General features: G+C 38.2%; 1 protein-coding gene across 1 annotated transcript in view; it reads right to left on the bottom strand.

Moving 5' to 3' along the window:
- The window catches only part of LOC117565524 (uncharacterized), a 34,750-nt gene that overhangs the window by 4,888 nt on the left and 6,973 nt on the right, over window positions 1-22,889 (bottom strand). The window contains exons 2-4 of the mRNA XM_034244662.2: window positions 18,628-19,024; window positions 9,344-9,510; window positions 261-397 (exon numbers count right to left, since the gene is read on the bottom strand). Of these exons, the coding sequence (XP_034100553.1) occupies window positions 261-397; window positions 9,344-9,510; window positions 18,628-18,714 (391 nt within the window). The 5' untranslated portion in view covers window positions 18,715-19,024. The remainder of the gene's footprint in view (window positions 1-260; window positions 398-9,343; window positions 9,511-18,627; window positions 19,025-22,889) is intronic.

Here is a 22,889-nt window from a genome sequence, read left to right as displayed (position 1 = left end):
GGGAGGCTGAGTGGTAATTAAAAAATTAATGGTCAGCAATTGACGTTTTGACATTTTTGAACTGCATTTGGTATGCGAAACAGGCAACAACGCATCGCATCGCAATCAGTCAGAGTTGGGTTGATTTTGGGGGGAGTCAAGGCAATCAAAGGTCTGATGCAGTCGAGCGGAATGCAAACAATGGCTAAGCATTTGCACTGATGATGTTGCCCTGCACTTGAACAAACATTCACACACACACACACATAGGCAGCACTTACCGTAATAGCCAGACATATCCATTGGCACCACTTGGATGAGGCGATAACTTTTCACAAGCTCCCGGAGAAACAACTGGGCCATGTAGAAGAGCAGCACCAAGTGCGGATTGTCCGTGAGAATGCCATCGGCCATGGCACTGAAATGAAAATAAATCCAAAGGCAAAGGTGAATTCGTAAACTTTTCTCTCTCTCTCTCTTTCTCTTCCTCCTTTTTTGTGGCACACCGAATTGCATGCGGATATTGAGAAATGAAATTTATATGAATTTTATGACATTCGTTTTTGGTTTGTTCTTTTTATACCCGTTACACATAAGTTAAAAGGGTATAATAACTTTGTGACAGGCAGAAAGATATGTACATATCCCATCCCATAAAGTGAATATATTCTTGATTAGAACAGCTGAGGCGATATAGTCATGTCCGTCTGTCTTTTCATATTTTCATCCGCTTTAGTTGGCAATCTGGTATCACTATTGTAAATATTGAATGTAATAGTATATAAGTATACCATATATGATAATCTGGTATATTGTACTCTGTTGTATATTTTGAATTTATTTATTTTTTTATACCAAGTATAGCATTTGGTATATTTGAAGTATTATTTGGTATATTCATTTAATATATTTTAAGATTAATACTGAAATGTTTTACTTTTAGCCTTTGGCATATTTGCAGTATTTTTGTATATTCATTTGGTATATTTTAAGAATAATACTAAAATTGTCTGATTTGGATCTTTTGTATATTTTTGGTATTTTTAGTATATCCACTTGGTTCATTTTAAGAATAATACATTAATTTATTAATTTTAGTCTTTGGTAAATTTGCAGTATATTATCGGTATATTAATTTGCTATATTTTTAGATTAATACTGAAATGTTTTACTTTTAGCCTTTGGCATATTTACAGTATTTTTATATATTCATTTGGTATATTTTAAGTATAATACTAAAATTGTCCACTTTGTGTCTTTGGTATATTTGTAGTACTTTTCGTATATTCACTTGGTATATTTTAAGAATAATTCTGTAATTTATTAATTTAAGCCTTTGGTATATTTTTAGTATTTGCTCGGTATATTAATTTGGTATATTTTTAGAATAATACTAAAGTGTTTTGCTTTTATTGAAAATGTGTAGCGGGTATCTGATAGTCAAGCAAATTTGACTGCCACTTTCTGACTTTTTTTTGGGTCTTGTGTGTCGACAAGACCAATTCATTGAAGCAAGTTTTAAGGCTATTGTCGATAGCTAAATCCGAAATATTATGCTGGCACACAAACAAACAAGGCAATTGATTTAAGTGTAGCTCTTATTTGCCTAGATGTCGATTTCTATAATCTGCCAGAATATGAAAATAAACATGCGGGTCTATTTCACAGAAATATTTGTTTATTACAATAGAAATTGGAAATTCTATTAAAGTTGGCTTTAATTTGTAAAATCCCATAAAATATGTTATTCAATTCCGAGTCAAGTCAATCATATTAAAATTGTGCTCTGCTTAATTTCAAATTGAATTTCATTTAAAGCACACTAAAATCCTTGATTATGTGCATTTGAAATGGGCTTAAAACCTCGTTCACGTTCCACGTAGTATATTCATTTTAATTTCATGAAAATAATCGTTACAAATCGTTTTATTTGCTACTCAAAACGCAATTAAATCGCAGCATCAGCCTCAGTCTCTGAATATTCCTGGTGAAATTTCTGCTCAAATGCTCATAATTCAAGAAATGTTGAGAATTTACAGCTGCTGTGTAAATTGGCGCTTAGTTGGAATTCACAGCATTAATTTTGCGAACTGTGACACGCAGAGAGCGAGAGGGAGAGAGAGAGAGAGAGTCAGACAGAGTGAGAGAGAGCAGCAGCAGCAATTATGAATCGGAGCAAGCTCTTGGCCATCAGACATGAATTTATAGCATATAAATTGCCATAAATGTATTTACAGCTAGCATGAGAATATAAATTCAATTTGTAAAATTGCTTTTGCTTTTTCTCTAACATTCGCATTCGAGTCTCGGAATCGTAGAGAAATCTGCCAACAAGACTTGGAAACTTGTCATTAATTCGTACTTTATCTTCTTACTATTTGCAGCTCCTTATTATGCCTACTGAGAATGAGAAATATATTCGCCAGCCAAATTACCCGAAGGGGCGGTGCCACGCCTCTCTTGCAACCACGTTGAATATGGTAAGTGTTGCCGTGTCTAAGCTTCAGACCTCATTTGTTGCCCCTGCCCCAAAAGTCTACGCCTCATTTTTACCATTAAAGCAAATAAATTGCAAATTAATCTTGCCTTAGGTGTCCGTGTTCATCTCTGAGAATGTGTGTGTGTGTCTGTAGCTACTTAAAGCGATTTGGATTTGGGTTCGTTGCTCAAGCGAAAGTTGATTCAAGGCAGAGTCTAGGATCATAGCAAAATTGTTCTTGTCTAACCTTCATATGTTTGCCACATGTGACACATGGAAGCAGCATAATTATGTGAATGGGGAGGAGTATCTACATTTAATAAATTGCGTGCCAAGTTAATTATTTTGCTGAACGGCAGGTAGAAAGCTGCTGCTGCTGTTGCTCTAGCTAACTAATCAATCTCTTGAAAGACAATCGCCAGAAGTTTGTCAAGTAATCCTTAATTAATAAAGCCAACGTATGCTTTATGGAGTAGAGTGACCCTCAGAGTTTGTAAACTGACCATAAAGCTCAGTATTTTAGTTGCTGCATATTATTGCGCCACACACTAATAAAAGCCATAATTTGAAGCTATTTAATGTGCTTAAAATATGATTAAATTAATGCACAGCAATTTATTTATTCTCAAGCTGCAAGTCGTTTCCTTTCCGGAAGCACAACACGCATAATTTTTTAATGCTTCTTCTTGTCCTTGTCTCCTGCTCTCACTCCTGCTCTCTATTCTATCTACTCGACTCATTGCTGTGCACATTGATGCGGGTCATTTTCACCAACAGCTACAAAATCGCAATAATAAGTTTTCAAAAAAGCCAAGCAAGCATATGACAAAGCATCGAATAGTAAATACTCTATCTGTGATGGTTTTCTACTCCAACTTTATTTGTATTCGCTTCTCTTTAATGCACTTATCTATATACAATATGTAGTTTACTTTCTGATAAGGGATAAACTTTTTAATGGCTTTGTAGCTCGCATTATTATACCCTTTATGGGCAGGGTATATAAACGAGCTAAATCTGCAAAGCATCAGTTGTAAGCGAGACCCGAAAATGGCCAAAGACCATCTCTGCTCTCTCGTAGAGTGAAATGGCAAAAGGGCAAATAGAAGTAGAAGAAGTTGAGGAGAGAGTGTGGAGAAGCATTGTCAGCAGCTGCTGTTGATTACAGTTTGGACGTTACTTTCATTTATTGCAAATAACAGTGAAATATTTTTTATTGTACTCTGGCTGGTCTAGCGCCCAAACTCAAATGGGATTTTCCTACATTTTTTCGTTCGTCTTTTGGGTTTGCCCCAAAAACGCCAAAGAAAATGGCAAAAACGTAAACGAAAATTCCAACGAAAATTGCACAATTATGCGTTGAGTGGATAAGGAGAACCGCAGAGAGGAAGGTAAAACCACCAAGAAGGGAATAAAGAACAGAACACATAGAAAAAGAAAAAAAAAAACAGATTCATAAACTGTGTTTAACGTGCGATGTTGGTGTCGATGTCTCAATGCGATGATGTCTCTCATCTGACAAATCGAAGTTATTAACTGCAGCTGCGATGGGGTTCGGCTGTAAAACTCCAGCCCAAACTTCTGATGCTGTTGTTTTATGGCTGTCATAAAAGTGTAGAGTATCCTAGACTACGTGACGACCTCACCCACTAATGGCCACCTCAAGATTCCAACGTATCAAGTATCGAACAAAGCGATACCAATAATTTTGAATATTATAATTCAAAAGAAAATAAGTAAGAAAGGTATGGTTGAGTGTGATCGACTGTTAGCTACCCGCTATCCATTTTTAATGTAAGGCAAACTGTGCGGTATTAATTTTAAAATATACTAAAATTTATATACCGCAAAAATACAAAAAATATCAAAGCCATATTTTTTGGTATATTGATAAAACTGCCAAATTAATAATTTAAAATATACCAAATTAATATACTACAAAAATACTAAAAATATACCAAATGTTTTATTTGATATATTGGTAAAAATACCGAATTTATATTTTAAAATATACCGAATTAATATGCCTCAAAAATACCAAAAATGTGCCGAGTGCTATGTTTAGTATATTGGTAAAAATACCGAAATGATATTTTAAAATATACCAAATGAATATAACCCAGAACTACTAAAAATATACCAAATAATATATTTGGTATATTGGTGTAGTACTACAGAATATACCATGGAGTGCAAAATATACTAGATTGTCTAGCACAAAGTTGTTATACCCTTCTACTCTGTGCGTACCAGGTATAATAAGTTGAGGAATAGTATTATTTACAGGGCAAGTGCAAACAGACGTGAAACGTGTTTTTGGCATCGATAAAGTCAACACATGATTGACTTTTGTGTTGCTTCGCTGTTTGCACTGCAGTTTGCAGTTGTCAAGGATAAGAAGGAAGCTCGAGCAATATGACGGCTGATGCTCTGACATTATTTGTGTAGGAAATGCGTTCGAGGCAAACACAACTGCTGCTGTTTGCTTCGAGGCATACTGATGACTAACTTGCTGTCAAAACAGATGCCAGAGGCAACACACACACACTTACACACACAGAGACGCACATTATGCGCAGATAAAACAAAGACAGAGGCTGAGACTGAGACAGAGAGACAGTCAACGACAGTAATTTAGCAACAACTCGAGCTACACATAACTGCAAGACAAACAGACAATGCAGAACAGAACTGAACAGAACATAACAACAGCGAGCCAGACAAATACAACATGTGAAATGAGCGCTGAACGCTCGACAACAAGTAGAACAGCAACTGGAACACGTATACGCCTCGTTGAACGCCTCCCTCGATCTCTCTCTCATTCGCTCGTATGTTTCTCTTACGGCCCAGCAAACAAACATGCAAACAACTATCAGTCACTTAAGGCAGTTGGACAAAGTGCTTTCCCCCTCTCCCCCCTCGATGTAAGGTGGAAGGGGGAATTGCGGAAGAAGTTAGCTGGAATCGTTGCCATATCTTCTGCGTCAAGGTAACTACCAAGTGTGTGCAGCCTGAGTGGAGGTGAAAGCAAACTTGCTGCATACTTTTCAGCGCACAGCGAGTCCGCTGGCTGCGCAACTTTGTTTGGCTGCCAGCGAGAACTGGAAGATGTAGTGTGCAAAGCTTAAACTAACTAGTGAACAATTGGTAATTTATTGTCGTGTTCGAGGAAATGGAAACTCAGCAGTGCATTAATTAAAGTTTTAGTTCAACACCTGAATCAACAGCCATTGAAGTGCAGTAGAAACTTGTAGAACATAATTTTCTGATAATCGAATCTAACAGAAATTTGGAATTAGAATTTTTGAAAGTCATTTGATTGCATTTGTAATATGTCGATATAGAATTTTCGACTTTAGTATACTTATATTCATTAGAAAAGTTTTCATTAAGGATTAATGAATTTGGATTTATGTTGAATTAAAATTATCTCAAAGTATTTCTGCATATGCACTTGACAACATGAATTCATTAGTTTCAAACTTGAATTTCTCGTTTTCATTATCTTCAACTAAAATTCAACTCGAGTGCTTAAAGTGTTTTTCTGTTCGTCATAAGAGTATGACAGCTTCCTCATTGTGCTGCCACAGAATGCTCTAGTTACTTATATTTCTTATGTGTTTTCTTTCATTTTCGTTTTCGTTTTCATTTTTGTTGTCGTTTGTTTTTGTGACTTTGACTGGCTCACATGGCGTGGCATGTGTTTACAAAACATAAAAACAACGACGCAACACTGTCAGAAAGTTTCGTCTGTGTCATTGTCAAGTTGTGCTCAAAGTTTTGCCAACACACATTCTCTCTCTCTGTCTATCGCTTCGTCTCTGTCTTTCTTTTTTTTTGCACTTTCGCTTTATTGAACTTTTACTTTCAATTTAACTTTCTGGCCTGGCGCTTTGATCCAGGCTGCTAATTTAATGCCGTCACTCATACGCCCCGTGGGCCACACTGAATAACTCGATAAGCAGCTGTCGTTTGCCTCTGCTCCCCGCTGTCGCTTGAGTCTTTTGGCTCATTTGTGCCAAAAAATTAATTGAAATCTCTTGTGTCAGTTTAACAGTTGCTCGCTCTCTACTCGTTACTCTCCTTGGCTCGCTGCCAGAGCAGAGCCAATCATCAATTTTAACTGCCGAAAGTTGATTTTTTATTGTCAGTTCTTTTGCATGCAACAAGAACAACAGCAACGTAAACAAATAAATGCTGATGCGAATGTTCATCTCGTTATATGCGGATTGACATTTCTGATGTGCTGGAATGACATTTAAAGCGTCTGCTCGATAATAAATCACATTGTCATATGCCACACAGAGCGTGCTCTTCCTCAAAACATGCGCCAAGACACTCACTCTTCTTTCCCTCTCTCTCTCTCACTCTTTAGTGCTAGCTGTCTCTATCTCTCTCACAATTGTCAGCATGTTCTATTGCTTTTGTGACTGAAATTACAAATAAATACAGCTAAAGACATTGATTTGAAAAGCACTTGACTGCCAGATACGCTCTACTTGGCTCTGAGACTAATTCAAGAACAATTTTAAGGCTGAAAATTGAAGAAATTTAAAGGAAAAGTAAAAAGATTGTTTGATTGTTTTTATGAAGATAAAAAGTATTCTAAATTTAACATAAAATACAGCTTTAATCTCAACTTTCTGTTACGGAAAGTATCTAAGAATGTAGATACAAATTGTATATGAATTTATACAAATTCCTTTTATATAGAATGCGAATTTAAAAGTTAGCTAAAGATATCGCTCTAAACTTTTTTCTTTCCACTTAAAATATATAAAGTGCTTTAATAAAGAAGCAGCATTCGACATTTAAGAGAACACAGCACTTTAATCTCAACATTCTGTTTCAAATAGTATCTCAAAACTTACAGCTTGCCTTTAGAGAACTTTTAGCTCTGTTTTTTCTGTTACAGATTACTTTTAAAAAAAATGAGCATTCATAATGAATGTAAAGATAGCCCTTTAATTTCAACTTTCTGTTGCAAAATAGTATTTTAAAGTATACAAATTGCTTTAATAAGAAATGAGTATTTAAAAGTTAAAAGTTAATAAAAAGCAGCGCTTTAAGTTCTTTTCTTTTTGTTACAAATAGTATCACAAAAATGTCATACCCTTTGAAGCATTTTCCTCATGGAGGCTGAGGATATAAAAATGCTTTATTGTATATCAAATTTCGCTCAAGTTGTTTGTTAAAAAGTTGTGTTTTTTCTCTCCTTCTTTTCTTGTTTTTGTTGGTGTCGAAGGCGTCGTCAGTGTTTTTTTTTTTTTTCTTGTTGAGTGTGTCAGAGTCGATGGCGTGTGCTAATGGCGCATGTGTGACAGCCACATGGGGATTCATTTTGCAACATTTTATGCTTCAACAACAGAGTATAAATCAATAACTTGAAGTCGCTTATCAGACGGCGAGTCAAACTGGAAGACAGACAGCTTTGGCTTTGAGTTTGGCAAAAAGTTTTCACTTCTTGCAGCTGGGACACTGCTTTCATCTTGGATAATTCCACACACATAAATCCCCATTGATTTAAGTACAAACATTGCAGCTTTGCAAATTAAAATTTAGTCTAATTATGCAGATTATATTATGTATTATTGATTTGCAAACTTTCTCGCGCAGCTTTCGCATTTCCCACGTCAGCTCAGTGAAAACAAAAAACTACTCCATAAGTTAAATTGAAGGAAATTGCATGTGTTTTGTTGTGCCCGCAGCTTGTTGTAAACAAAATGTTATTAACTTTTCACTCTTGTGTTCCTGGCCCCGGGCAACTGTCAAAAAAGCCAAACCCAAGCCCAAGCTGAAGCCAAAAAACCCGAATTCGAAAGCTGCAAACTGTAACCGAAACAGCATCCTTCACCCAAGCCAGTCAAAACACATGCTGCTAAATTATGCAGCATTTGAAATTGAATTCCAAAACCAGCACTAACTCATTTCACAAAACCAGCTACAACGTGAGTAGCAGAAGAACCCTCCAATTCGAGTTGGAGTCTGAGAGAAAGAGAATGAGAATGAGAGAGAGAGCGGGAATACAGCAACGACAAATTGTTATTTATGTTATCCTTTTTTACCCGCACTCGCTCTCGTACCTTTGCTGTGGGTTGTCCCTCTTGTAAATTTGACTGCAATTAAATTTGCATACATTTCCATAAAATGTATGACTTTAAAAGCATTTTCTGTTTGCCAGAAATTAATGCACGACCTGAAGATATGCTTGTATGGAAACTTGCAGAATAATGAGTTGCTAACTTGTGGTTATCATTATTGATGTTAAAGAGAAGGCTAAGAGAGAGATTAATCAGTTAAACATGAATTGCAAATCAATGAAGGAAACTAAGAACTGAATACACTAAATGTAAAATAATTTCAAATTGCATCTAACAAGTTTGTACTTAAATCGTTGGGCAGCTGCGAACATTGAAATAGCAGTGCTGCGTTTAAAAGAGTACTTTCCAATTTAAAACGTGTAGGTAGTAAACACTGCTATTTTAAAGTTCATAGCTCGCATTATGCTTAATCAGATTGAAAAGTCTATTCATAATGTGTTTTCTATTTCTATTTAAAATGTTTAGTAATCCCATTCTTTTGCTTTCCTTTTCAATACGTACACATTTATTATTTTCTTCACAGTTTCGAAATTTGAAAATTTAAATTTTACTCCGTCCATTATTCCCTTTTTATCTACAATTATGAATCGAGGGTATTTAAGCCGTAAAATGTCACACACATGTTGATGTTTATGTTTATGTTAATGCGATGCGTGTTACTCTAGTATCTCTCTCATTCTGTTTAAAGGGGGAATGAGTTTGGGTTTCACAAATGGATTGAAATGGGCTGGCATTTCCGTTTTCCCATTTTTTTTTTTGCCTTTCGCTTTGACGCTCTTACCTCTTGACCTGTGGCATGAGTATCTGGGCCGTATGCTTGAATGCCTCCACGCAGGTGCGTCGCAATTTGCGAATCTTCTCGCGCAGCTCCGGACAGTCCTTGGCCTGGCCAACGTGTATCAGCATATCGCGAAAGAGCGCCACATGGCTGTTGATCTCCACGATGAGCTGCAAGTGTAAAGTGCAAGGGAAAATATGTTCAGTGTTCAGCTTTTATCTCAAGTTTGCTTAATTTATGCGCATCAACATCGCCATCGCCATCGAATAGACAATTTTAATGCTGAAATTCATACTTAATTTATGCCAAGCACTCTATTGCCCCATACAAATTACACATTATACATTTTAATTTATGCACAACGAGTCCATGTGCGAGTTGTATCTCAGCTCCAAGCACACAAAAAAGGGCCACAGGCTCAACAACATTCACGTTTCTAGCCTATTTTCTATGTTCGAGTTCGTTCTCGTTCTCGTTGTTGTTGTTGCTGTTGCTGCCTTTTTACGGCTCATTTGGCCAGCTTTGGGGCGGCGGCAGCAAATGAATCGAGCAATCGAGCCTAATTTTCTCTGCCTGTGGCCAAATCGGACTCATAAAAATAAAAGTGGCCAACAATGCAAAGTCGTAAAAACGAAAGGATAAAGCTTCATTTGGTTTATGCAGCAAACAAACAAAAACAAGGCAGAAGGAAGAAGGAAGGAAGAGTATTTAAACTCGAAGTGGAAGTCAACATTAATAATTGACAAATAACAAAGCTACAGTTGAGTGCGCTCGACTGTGAAATATTCGCTATTCATTTTTAACGAAAGCAAGAAAGTGCGATATTAATTTGAAAATATACTAAATTAATATACCACAAAAATACTAAAGCATGCCAAAGGCCACATTTGATATATTTATATAGTACTGAATTTACAATATAACACAGTGTGGTGTTAATTTTAAAAATATACCAAATTGATATACCGTAAAAATACTAAAAATATGCCAAAGGTTACATTTGGTATATTGATATAGTAGTGCATTCACAATATACCACAGTGTAGTGTTAATTTTAAAATTAAATTAATATACCAAAAATATACTAAAAATAACTGAAGGTTATATCTGGTATATTGATATACATTCACTTTATACCACAGTGTAATGATACTTTTAAAATATATCTAATATATCGTAAAAATACTAAAAATATACCAAATGCAATTTGGTATATTGATATAGTACTACATTTACAATATATCTCAGTGCGGTATTAATTTTAAAATATACCAAATTAATATACCAAAAGCTATATTTCGTATATTGATATAGTTCCTCATTTACAATATACAATAGAATGCAAAATATACCAGATTGTTCGTCAAAGCAACTAACCTACTTCTAAAGTCACAAAGTTATAATATCCTTCTACTCTATTGGTAGCGGATATAACAAAGAAGAAGGAAGAGTATTTAAATTAGAACTGGAAGTCAATATTAATAATTGACAAGACATCGTGGGCAATAATTCATCACAATGTGAATGAGAATAACGACTTTTGTTGTTCGATATCACAGTTCAATTCGACGAACTAAACTTGAGAGATCAAAGTCTCTGGCTCCCTTGGCTAATCTATTGCAATGTAACATTGTAATTCTGTAATTCTTGTGTGATTATAAATACATTTTGCCATCTCCCCGACGACATATTAATCAAATGCTTAAAGCGAGAAGAGCATTTCATCATAAGCGATACGAAAATAGACAACAATTTTCGTATTACATTTGTGTTTACTTTTGGCCTGTTTCCCTGCAGCAATTCATTTTGTTGTTGCGAGTATTTTTAGCCAAACAAGAGATTAATTTCGCAAATATATATCCCACATATAAATCGAGGTGGGACACGCCCACTGACGAGTACCAGCAACCGGCAACGAAGCAGCTTTTAAATATTTATGACTGAGTCGCTCGCTGACTCGTCCCCTTGTGCACTTCATTTAAAACGCGGCGTATGCGTAATTTTAATAATCCTCCAACGGCTGACGCGACCGCCGTTGGCGAATGCAAAGTGAATTTTGTGGCTTGACTCAATTTAAGCTGACAGCTGTGCGGTTGTGTGTGTGTGCGGCGGCAACAGAGAGAGGGGATTTTGGTATGAAATATATGCATGATTAGTCATATTGACAATAGACCGACAAGGATGGCAACAACGAAGTAAAAGAGAAAGAGAGAGAGAAGGCTGCACAGGCAGCGGCACTTAAGCAAATTGCTTATTAAAAGTACCAACTTCTAGAGCGAAATGTTCTAGGCCCAAAAACTTTTGCCGACTAGATAAAACATGAAACGACGAAGCGAAGGGGAGGTGGCTGTTGGGGGCGTGGCAACGCCATTGCTTTGTAGTCAATCAATGGCAAAGTTTTGCCGTCTACTGAGGGCATCAGCTGCTGCCATGAGGTAGAGACTGTGTGTTGCGAAACTGCTGTTGCTGTTGCTGCTGCTGCTGTGCAACATTTTATTGGTTCGCTTTTTGGGCGTTACCCTTCAATGTTGACATTTGGCAAAGCCCGAGCTCTAATTGCCAAAAGCTGCCTTATTGAAGTATTTTCAGAGCTACCAACTAATGCCACATATGAACAAGTCGAAAAGCTGCAGGCACCAAGAAGAGGATGAGGGTCGCCAGGGGAGATACTCTGTAAAAGGGAATGTTGAATGAGGTGTTAGGATTGCTTATTATAAATGTATAGAAATGCAAATATAAAGCTGGAGTTCTACTAAATGTTGAGCAGAACTAAAAAAAGTCAGCCCAAAAAATGTAATACACAGATTTCACATTCTATTTCTTTCTTTAAACAATCAAGTTCTAAGAAATATAAATTGGAAATGAATGATATATCCAATGCAATATATAAATAAATTGCATTTCCACTTGATATTTCTTAGATCTTGTCACTTCAATGCATTCTTATCTTGTAAATGTATAAAAATCAATTATTAATTTAAACCTTTCAACTTAATTGTTTAGTTGGAAAATTAGTCAAATATTTGAATTAGAAAATTTAAATTGAAAATGAAAGTTACTTCTTCAAGGTTTATTATAACTATTATAACAAGCTAGAAAGAAGGGAAGCAGTGCGGTATTATACTTAAAATATATCAAATTAATGTACCGCAAAAGTACTAAATATACCAAATTCATATACCACCAACATATTAAAACATACCGTTATATACCAAATTCATGTACCACCAACATATTAAAACATACTGTTGGCAATATTTGGTATATTGATATAATACTAAATGTAAAATATACCGAATATTCCTTTATTGCTCTACAGCAATTCGTATCATTGATGGTTATCCTTTCTAAGCAGTCGGTCAGCTTGCTGTTTGACATTTTTTTATGAGTGCAGGGTATTAAAACAAAGCAGGGACTAACCCAGAAAGACACACACACACATAAAGGCCACATACGCATAAATTTTATATGTAGCTTAAATCTCAGCAGAGGCAAGGACACATACACACACACAACACACACACACAGTGACACAGAGACAGAGACACGCACAAACACGGAAGCATGCAACACACATGCAAATCCCCAATGTAAACGGCAGCGAGAATGCGAGTAACTCGCATAAAAAGGGACTGCACAGAGCCACAGCTCAGAGCCACTAAAAGAGCACAGCGCTAAGCCAAAAGACAAGCTGGACAGCAAAACAGAGCGACAGACAGAGAGGGAGGGAGGAAGGGGAAGAGTGAACGTGAGAGGAAGATGAAGTAAAGCCTCGAGCACATTTCCAAAATTACCTGACTGCCAGACCGAGCATTCATTTAGAGGTCCAACGAGTTAGCTGCAGCCCATAAAGCTCGCACAAAGCTGGCCAACGAAAAAAAAAGAAACTGAGCACAGCAAATTCAATTCTCTAAGCGCTCGCTGTCCAATTCAGCATGCAGCATGATGTACAGTGGCCGCAAATAGTTTTGGTACACAACGCATATTTCTGCTAATGGAAGCGGCAGCTAAGAAAAAAGATTTACGTGCTGCAGCAGAAACAGAAGCAGAAGCTTGCATATTCATGTGCCACAATGTTTTATTATTCTATTCGTGCAACATCTAGAGCAACATCAACGGAACAAACAACAACAACAAAAACATCGACAAGTTCTTGAGCATTTGTGGGCAACAGTTGAGGCGGAAAATTGAAAAACAGCTGCCGGCGTTTGTCCCTCTTTTTAGAGATTTCTATGCAAACACAGCAGCCATAAGAAAATGGAAGGGAAAATGGAAAAGCTGCATGCGTGTGGCGTGGCCAAAAAGAAAACTCACTCTGCTTAAAGTGCAAATCAGCAAATACATGGCGAAAGGCACAAGGGGAAAACGACGAGGGAACGAACAAAAACTGAATCTAGACAAAGTGAAAGCGGAAATTAAAATTGCAATACAAAGGACAACGCGTTACAAGACGAAGACACACACACACACACACAAGAGAGAGACGACAGAAGAAGAGCGAGAGAGAGAGAGAGAGGGAGACTGCATTGCATTTGTAATGAAGTGAATGTGTGGGAGGCGAAAGCAAAGAGCGATTGTGGCGGCTGGCTGTGGCAAGTGCTTTGCTTGCTTGCTTGCTGGCTTGCATTCACAATGCTTCTTTCTTGCACGCCTATTTTATCCCTTAGGGCCAAAAGGAACACTACAAAACACAACGAACTGCGACGCCTACAAAATATATAGCGAGTGAGTGAGCCTGACAACGTTTTTCTACTCAGACACAATGCAGCACACGCAAAACGTTCTCAAAAACAATTCCGACTTGAATTCACAAAGCAAAAAAGCAGAAAGTAATTACGCATTAAGAGGCGAGAAAGCTTTAAACAATTTTTTCACTCTTTTGTGTCTTTTTTACAATTAATTTATTGTGCGTTAGATTTACTGGAAATAGTTTTAAAAATAGAGAAAGCAATATTAAATATTTTCCAATAAAACTCTGAATATTATAATGTGTTCTACATAATATATTATTATGTTTCTTACGTGAGCATAAATTTATAAAAATTTGTCCACAGTTTTCGACTCTGTTCACTATTTTCGTCAATTTCTCTAGTGTGAATCGGTTCACAAGCTGGTTCCAAGCTTCAATTAGATAGTGTGAGCTGTCAGGTTCAAAGAAATCTCTTTAAATATGTCATGGGAAGTCTAGTCTTCTAATCTATTAATTTAAAAGAATTAAGTCCTCACAATTTCTCAATTTCTCTATTGTGAACCGGTTCACAAACTGATTCAGCGGCATAACTTTTAAATTAAATGAATAGAAATTTATTTAACTATCATTTTCTACACCATAATCTCTGTACTTAAGACAAGCTTTATCCACTTGTTGAAATTTTGTGGAAATCGTTTCTTGAGGCACTCAACACTGAGTGTCTTGCTGCTTTTAGTGGCGGCAACACGTGGCGCTGTCCAACTGTAATCTGTGAGCTGTTGGCAAATGTTGTGCAAGGCTGCTACATAAACAATGGGCGGCACTTGAAGGACATCGGAGAGACTGTCAAGCAGCTGATAAAAGTTGCTACTAATGCGCTTTTCACATCTGTTGATATCACACACAGAAACACACAATCGTACTTTGTTCAGTTGTCAGAGTGAAAGCAAAGTGAAAACGCATTAGCCAAGAACTGTAGTTCAACTGTGGCATAATTACAATCGAACAGCCAGGAAATGACCAACTAGCCAGCTGACTAGCCAACTGTCTATAGAAGCGACCTTCGGCTTCGGATAAAGGTTCTTAGAGGTGCTTATAATGCAGACCCAGCCAGTCAACGAAGCAGTCAACAGTTTTGCAGGCAAAAAGCAAGAGAAACAGCAACTGCAGCACTAACATACAAAGTGCAATTGTACACACGCTGCCAATGGCAAATGGCAATATCAAATGGTCAACTTACAGTGTATGAGTGTGTCTCTGTGTGTGTCTGTGTGTGTGTCGAACAAGTGTAAGTGCAATAACAAAAGCCACATCCACAATACCCAATACCCAACAGCAATACCCATTGCCCAGTTGGACAGCTGAGTTTCATGCGATGATTGCAAAATGGCAACATGTTGGTCCAGCTCACAGTTCAGCTCACAGCTTGCAGTCCATTGTAGAAGGTCATTACGTTGGGTATAGGCCAATTGGCAATTATATATCACATACAGCTCGATTTCTGTGGTTCGATATAAAATGTGTAACAAATGGAAGTTAACTCTGTGCTTAATATACGATTTCTCTCTTAAAGTCTGACAAATTTAATGAACATTAATCTGTATTTTCTTTCAAAGTTTGCCACAAAACGATTTAAAACCATTCAAGTCAAGCAAACATCACATGTCCTCGAACTCTCACTCAAGTTGTGTCAATATGATTTCAGCGAAAGCTAATCGATCAACGCAACCCCTTTATATCTACTTTACTTTTTTCACTCTTTTCGTGTTCAAGGCGTGCCAGCAGCAGACACTTGGTTTTATCTAACCCACGATTACAGCATCCATTTGGCTGCTTTGCGTAAATGATAGCAAAAAGTCGTAAGCCTGTAATCGATAGATGCTTGTTCCTCCTCATCGTCTACGTCGTCAGCCAACTAAGGCAAGCAGAGCAGAGCAGAGGATGGTTGATTGTCTGTCTGTCTGTCTGAAGTGTGGCTAGTGTTTGTTGGCTGCTTTTATTTCCATCTAGCTGGCGGGGGAATGAGCTGAGATATCGCACTCAATGGCAGACGATAACGACGATGGGCTCACGCAGTCATGTCCATTTGGCTCTCTTTCTCTTTCTCTTCGTCTCTGTGTGTGTGCTCAGTTTACATTATCAATCAAGCTGACTGACAATCAACGAGGGCAGCTCATTTACCTTGCAGTTGAAAGCGATACGACCCAGTTCAAGAACGATATCCCTTCTATAGTCCTGTCTCTGTGTGTGTGTGTATTTCTGAGTCTTTGTCATTGTCATTAGTATCTATTTGTTTGCCTGCCTGGACATGTGCCTTGAACACGATCCTTTGTTTGCGCTACGCTACGCTCACTACTTTTGTCCTCGCCAATAAAAAGGGGTATAAGCACTGCCAGATATGAGATACAGATACAGATAAATTTTTCGGGTACATTTCGACACTGACAGAAATCAATGACAATTTATCGTATTGGGTAATAATCAACTTAATGCATTTTCCTGCGATATGAATGGCGACTGACTGTGAACCGTAATTTGAATAAGAATACAAATGTAAACCAATTTATAAAAGGGTTCAGATATGAGATATGAATTTAACTATTTGAGGTGCAATATGGTTGTTTAATTTGCATACTATAACAAAAGCAAAAGTACACTATTTATCTCATTTCATCAGGTGTGAACCGGTTCACAAATTGGTTCAGAGCTTTATTTAGATGTGTATTCGAATGTTCAATGTAACATTTAAGGATTTCATCTATTGACTTTACTATTTTGGTCAATTTCTCTACTGTGAACCGGTTCAAAAACTGTTTCAGAGCTTTAACTAGATAGTGTGAACCATTTCACGAACTGGTTCAAGGCTTTCTGCTAAAATATTTGGTGTGAAGATTTAGTCGCTTAGTCTCTTTTTAAAGAAGTAAGCCAACCTCTCGTAATTTATCTCAATTTCACAAGTCCTGAACCGGTTCAGAAACTGGTTCAGCGGCATAACTCGCAATCTACTAAAGTTACGAAGTTTGAAATTTGATATGTGTACTTGTAGTTAAAGGGTATTTTCGCTAAGGCATGCTCTGATGCGACACATTACATAACTTCCTGTTGTGCGTTTTTGGACATGTGTCCAGACGGCGACCCGCATACAAAACCCAAAGCGTAATACAAATTCATTTGTCCTTCAAACATTTCCGGCCAGAGAAAAATGTTGGGCTGCTTAAGTTAAGCGCAAGTTTTTAGTGTGTATCGCACAACAAACACACACACTCATACACTTGAGTACAGTGAGCGTTAAATGTTTACACAAACATGCCATATATTATTTTGAAGAAAAGTAATGAAGATGTATCGGCGGTTGTTGTTCCAGCGAGCACTTGCGCTTCTTTCTATATAATGAAAATTGGTTGTAGTTTTTGCACGCACTTGCCACCCACTTTTCCCGCCTTTCCTTTGGGGAAAAATTGCAATAGCCATACTAAAAATTATTATTTCCACTCTGGCTGAAGGCAGCCAGCAATTTTTCTTGAGCGCTGTTTTTATTTTTTTTTTGTGTTGATGCTCATCTCAGTCAATTCACCAGTTGCCACTTGCAACTTGCTACACGCTGTTGTTTTTGTTGTAGATGTTGTTTTTGAAAAGCAAAAACATGTTGAAAGAGGAGTCAAGTGGAAGGAGAGAAAGAAGGAAGGGGGTGTAAAAGGATAGCGGACGAAAAGTGCTTCATTACTTTGCGCAACAGCTCGCGAGAATATAATGAATGGCAATAAACGTGTTTCACATTTTCCTTACGCTTTTCGCTTTCCATTTTCGCCACCCCCCAGATTCCCCTCCCTCCCCCTTCCGTTCTTCGTTGTGTTTTCCATTTATTTCAACAGCTGCCCAGCCAGCCAGCTTCACTAAAAAATGATGGTGTATATTAAATTTTATCCATTTGACACTGGACACACAACAGAGAGCCGGCCAGCCCAAAGGATTCGTATGAATAGTTTCACGAGTGGATTTTCAGCTACGCTCTTTAATGGAAATTCACCATTTTTTGCCTCGCTTTTGAATGGGAATTAATGAAATCTTTTGGCCAAAAACAAAATGTCAGTTTAATCAATCTCTTTTACGCTTTCTCTCGGAATTTGTCACACATGGTAGAATGGTCTTGTTTTTTTTTTCTTTTTCCTCACTCGATTTTCTCTCTCTTTTTTTGTCGGATGCAACTGCAACTTTTGGACTTGCGACAACTGTCAAGTTGAATTGAAGGCCATTGCAATCAGTTTGCAAGCTGTAAAAGTTGCAAAAGCATTTCCGCTTCAAATTACTGTTGCATACCTCAAGGCGCCATCAACTTGAGCAATCTCTCGCTAAGCCTTTGAACCACTCGCCATTCGGAGTCCAACTTAAGAGGATTGCAAATTCATTAGTTGCAACGATAAATTGCGTCTTTTCTAGCTTTATATAATGCTGCCTCAGGGATTATAGTTGAGCAAGAAAATAATCATTTCTTTCTATAGAATTTGATGGCAGTTTTAAGAGAATTGCTGTTAACTTTAACGATTCCCTTTCCCAACTATGATTCTGTAATGAACTTTAATTGAGTTGCTTAACTTACCGTGTTCAAATTCGTAATCTTGTCCAATTCGATGGCCGTGCTGCCGCGATGATGATGCAAATGATGCAGGTGATGTGTCGTCAACATGTTGTTGCATTCACAGACTCCTCACACATAAGTCACGAATGTGCTCAGTTCTCAGTGCTATTTGGATTATCGTCGCTGTATTGCCGGCTAAATTGCACAATCCATCAATCAAGCCGGATGCGGATGCGGATGCTGATGCGACCTCACGTTTCCCCCGCAGTTCCCAGTGGCAACAATAGCTATGGCATTGACACTCCACACAGACTCCGCACTTTACACTCTGATGTCGTTGCAAGCGGAGTACACAAATTGCTGCTTGTTGCACTCAGAGTCGCATAATTCAAATCGCATCACGTGAATTTCATTCCACCTGTGGCACACAATGAGATAGAGAGAGAGAGAGAAGAGAGGGTAAGAGATTGAAATTAAAATGACAGTGGAGACATGCGACACCGGAACACATTGACACGCCTCTTGGCTGCCTCAAGGGGCATCTTCGGAGTGTCGGAGTTGCATCGATATCCGCCACGTCACATTCCATGTCGCTGGGAATTCTTTTCGTTCGATTTTTGCGAGAAATTTCGAGGAGGGAATTTGTGGCCCGTCATTTTTCACATACCGGATGCGACAGTTGCCAATCGCTTTTGGCAATTTTCCTGGCAGACGTTAACACTTCATTTGCCTTTTGAGTGGCATCAGAGAGGACGTCGCCACCGGGCAGTTTCCGGCTTTAAGTGTAAGCCAGCAAAGTTGCGCGTTGCATTGTGGCAAGCATAAATAAACAAGCCAACCAAAGTGCAGTCAAGTCGAGTAAAGTCAAGAGCCAAGAGTCAACTTAAATGAAATTAAATTCTCTGCTGCTGCCTTCGTCGTTGTCCTTGCTGCCATTTGCCATTTGCCAACTAACTGGCATTGGTCTGTGCTTCCGTTAGCTCAGCGCTTGTTTGCATATTAGACGATGAAATTACATTATGAAGACAACAGAACAGAAGAGAAGCGAAGAGAAGAGCGCTACTTAACGTTCCAGCGAAGATTGAATACGCTTTCCATGTCACATTTATTTAATACATCAACTTGAACTTGGCGACAGACAAAGTTACCATAAAGCCACCGCAAGTAGGTCGCATAAATTGCTGAGTAATAAATTCTTGTCAAGCCAGAGAGCGTAGAGAAAGAAAATCCGAGTTCGCAGATAGTTTTACACAAAGTGAATGCAATAAAGTGCTGCGCGGAGCCTAGACAAAAGCAAACAAATAATGCAGCAGGTAAATTCTGTTGCAAGTTGCAAGTTGCGCGTTGCAGGAAAGACAGTTATAAGCAGTTGTTGTGGGCGATTGTTTCGTGTTTTCTTGAGTTTTCCTCGCTTTCCGCTTCAATTTCAATTCACTGACCTTATTTCGGCAGAGAGAGAAAGAACAAACTTAAAAGTCGCTTTCCTAATTGAATTCTTAAGCCAAGTGGCATAGTTTTTTAGCTCTTCAATGGATTGCGATTGCGATTGCAATAGAGATAGAGATCCAATTAAAGGTCGAGTAAAGTTTTCAACTTGAGCTTTGCAATCTCGTTTAATTGATTAAGTGCTGAGCAGCACTTAGGTGATGAGCGGAAATGAGTTGTGCTTGTGCTTTAAGGCGAAGTTTACTTTAATTATTTCCGCTCCTCAAGTGCTTATTACAAATGGGAATGGGAATTATTATGTTGTGCCGCGTTGAGTGTGATTAACTGGGAAGCAACAGCAGCAACGGCAGCTGATAAGAAACTTTGTTTAGTGCTTGTATCTCATCTGTTAAAAGGCAGAGCGAAGAGAGCGAGGAGGGTATTCAGGTTTATTGTCAGAGACGAGTTGCGTGCTTCGCATGGAAATGGCAAATGGTAATGGAAATGCGACTCATTAAGTCGCGCTGGAAAATATGCCGCTCGAAAGGATTAAGAGCGCGATGGCGCGACAGCCATTAAAGGATTTCTGCTGCTCATTTCACTGAAATGTAATTAAAAACTTAAATTAAAAATTTAAATGCATCGCTTTTAGCATTTGTAAAATATTAATGCGAATATGATTATGCCATAAGAGTCAGTCGCCTCTTTAATCACTGCCAACTGGTTGCTGTTGCTCTTCATGTTGTTGATGATGGTAAATTTAAAACAATTTGCGTATTACGTATACGCCACGTGCCATCAACTTTGTTCGCCGCTGTTAATTCTCGATCTCGAATCTTTTTCCCTTTCTGTCTGCAAGTTGTCAGCGACAGCAGACAAAGTCAAGTGAATGCCTAGCGGCTACACTCAAAGTACACTCATCTCTACTCATATTCGTATTCGCATTCGTTTTCGTATTCGCACAACAAAGCGCTATCATCATGCAAAAGTCTCATAAACCTGCCTGTAATGGCAACAAAACAAGCGGAAACTCAAACAAGTTGCATGCAACAAGAAAAAGGATTTGCCTCTCCACTCGCAACATCGAGCCAGCCGACGTCAGAGGCAGCGTCACAGAATCTGGGCAATTTGGTGGGCATGACAAAAACTCATTAGCTATATTAGAAAGTGGAGAGCGTTAGGCTAGGGAATACCCTAGAGTTTGATGCCACTTTTTTGTAATATTACTTTAATTTTAATTTAAAATTATGAATGTTTCATAAAGGAAATGAATGGATTATATAAAACAAGTATGAAAGCCACAGTTGAATGTGTTCGACACTTGGGAAAAAAGGCTTTTAAATATGATTTAACATTTCTTCATTACTTGAACTCTAGTTGCAACCACTCGACAGCATCTTTTTCAGAGGGTATAATGAGACTGCGGCACCGCAGAGCGACACAGCCACAAGAGAGAGACAGTCACAACTGTCAGTGTGACTCATTTGGCATCATTTGTATTAACTATTCATATCATGTGAATGTGAATGTGCACACGCATACACTCACACTCACACTCACACTCATTGAGGGACGCCCACTGAGTGGCTGTGCGGCATTTGAATAATTTTGACAAATGTGTGATTAATTCAACAACATTTGCCAACTTGAGCTTTAATTTTTTATGTGTAAGCCAACAACAACAAATTAGCACTTCATCAAAATGTTTATGTGCTGTTTTCGGTATAAACTTTATTTCTTCCCCTTACAGTTGTCAGGTGTAAATATGTGTGGGCGTAAGACAACTTTTGTGGCTTCTAAACTGTCAAAAAGAGAGATGCAAACGAGGTCTCCAGCTTAAGTTTATAAATAAAAGTTGTCTCCCCCAAAATAATTTACCACTCTTTTCGTTTATTTATTTATAGCAATGCCAAGGGATCTACTGTTTAGGCAACGATTAGTGGAAACCACATTCGAAAGTTTAAGGTAAGTGCATGCGTTTCTTTATTTTGAGTTATTTTTTTGGGACAAAGTTTTGTAATCCTCAAAGCGCAACACAAACTGTTAGTTCAGTTGCGAAAGCCTTGAGCTGGAGGCAAAGCCATTAAGGATTAGCAATTGAAGCGTATTGCAGCTAAAGCGTTTACTGCTTTTCTTCCTTTATGTGTGTGTGCTGTGTGTGTTTTTTTTCGGTTCACTTTTGTTTCGTAAGAGTGGCGACAATGAGCAGGCAAAAAAGAGGGCAGAACAAAATAAAAGAAACGATATAAAAGAGTCAGAGGCCGGAAACAGCAAACGTCTGTGAGAGGTAGCCTAATGCCAATGCCAACACCGGATGCGGATGCGGATGTGTGACACATGCTGCCAACGCACTCTCTCCCCTCTTTCTCTGTCTCTCTCTCTTTCTCCCCTTCTCGCACACACTCATTGTCGTTTGCGTTAAGTAGGCGACTTTATTAAGCCGAGGACACTGTGGCCAAAAAGTGTGCAACGCGCGCAACACGACGGCAACAACAAGAGGCAGAAAATGTTGGCAAACAATTTCAAATTTATGCACAAAGGCCAAAGGGGCTTTTGGGACACGAGAAGAGAACACATAGAGAAAGGGAGAGCGTGAGAGGCAGAATGTGGACACCTTGGTTGGTCCCAGCTGGGCACGTGTTGTGTGTGTCCTTGCCGCAGCAGCGTCTGGCATAAAATTAAACGCCAACTGCGACATCGCAACGCGCGAACTTGAGAAAAGGCAGCTCAGCGCTGCCTGAGCTCCTCATTTCCTTCACCACTTCTTTAGACGCTGCTCAGGTTCCGTGGCATGGCCGCAATTTGTTGCTTTTTGATATTTATTTTGACGGCATCGCGTATGATATAAAAAGCGGGCA

This window comes from Drosophila albomicans, chromosome 2L, assembly GCF_009650485.2.
Source record: "Drosophila albomicans strain 15112-1751.03 chromosome 2L, ASM965048v2, whole genome shotgun sequence".
In the NCBI taxonomy this organism is placed as follows: domain Eukaryota; kingdom Metazoa; phylum Arthropoda; class Insecta; order Diptera; family Drosophilidae; genus Drosophila; species Drosophila albomicans.
The sequence above is the reverse complement of the archived record's forward strand: the minus strand, read 5'-3'. Positions and strand labels throughout refer to the sequence as shown.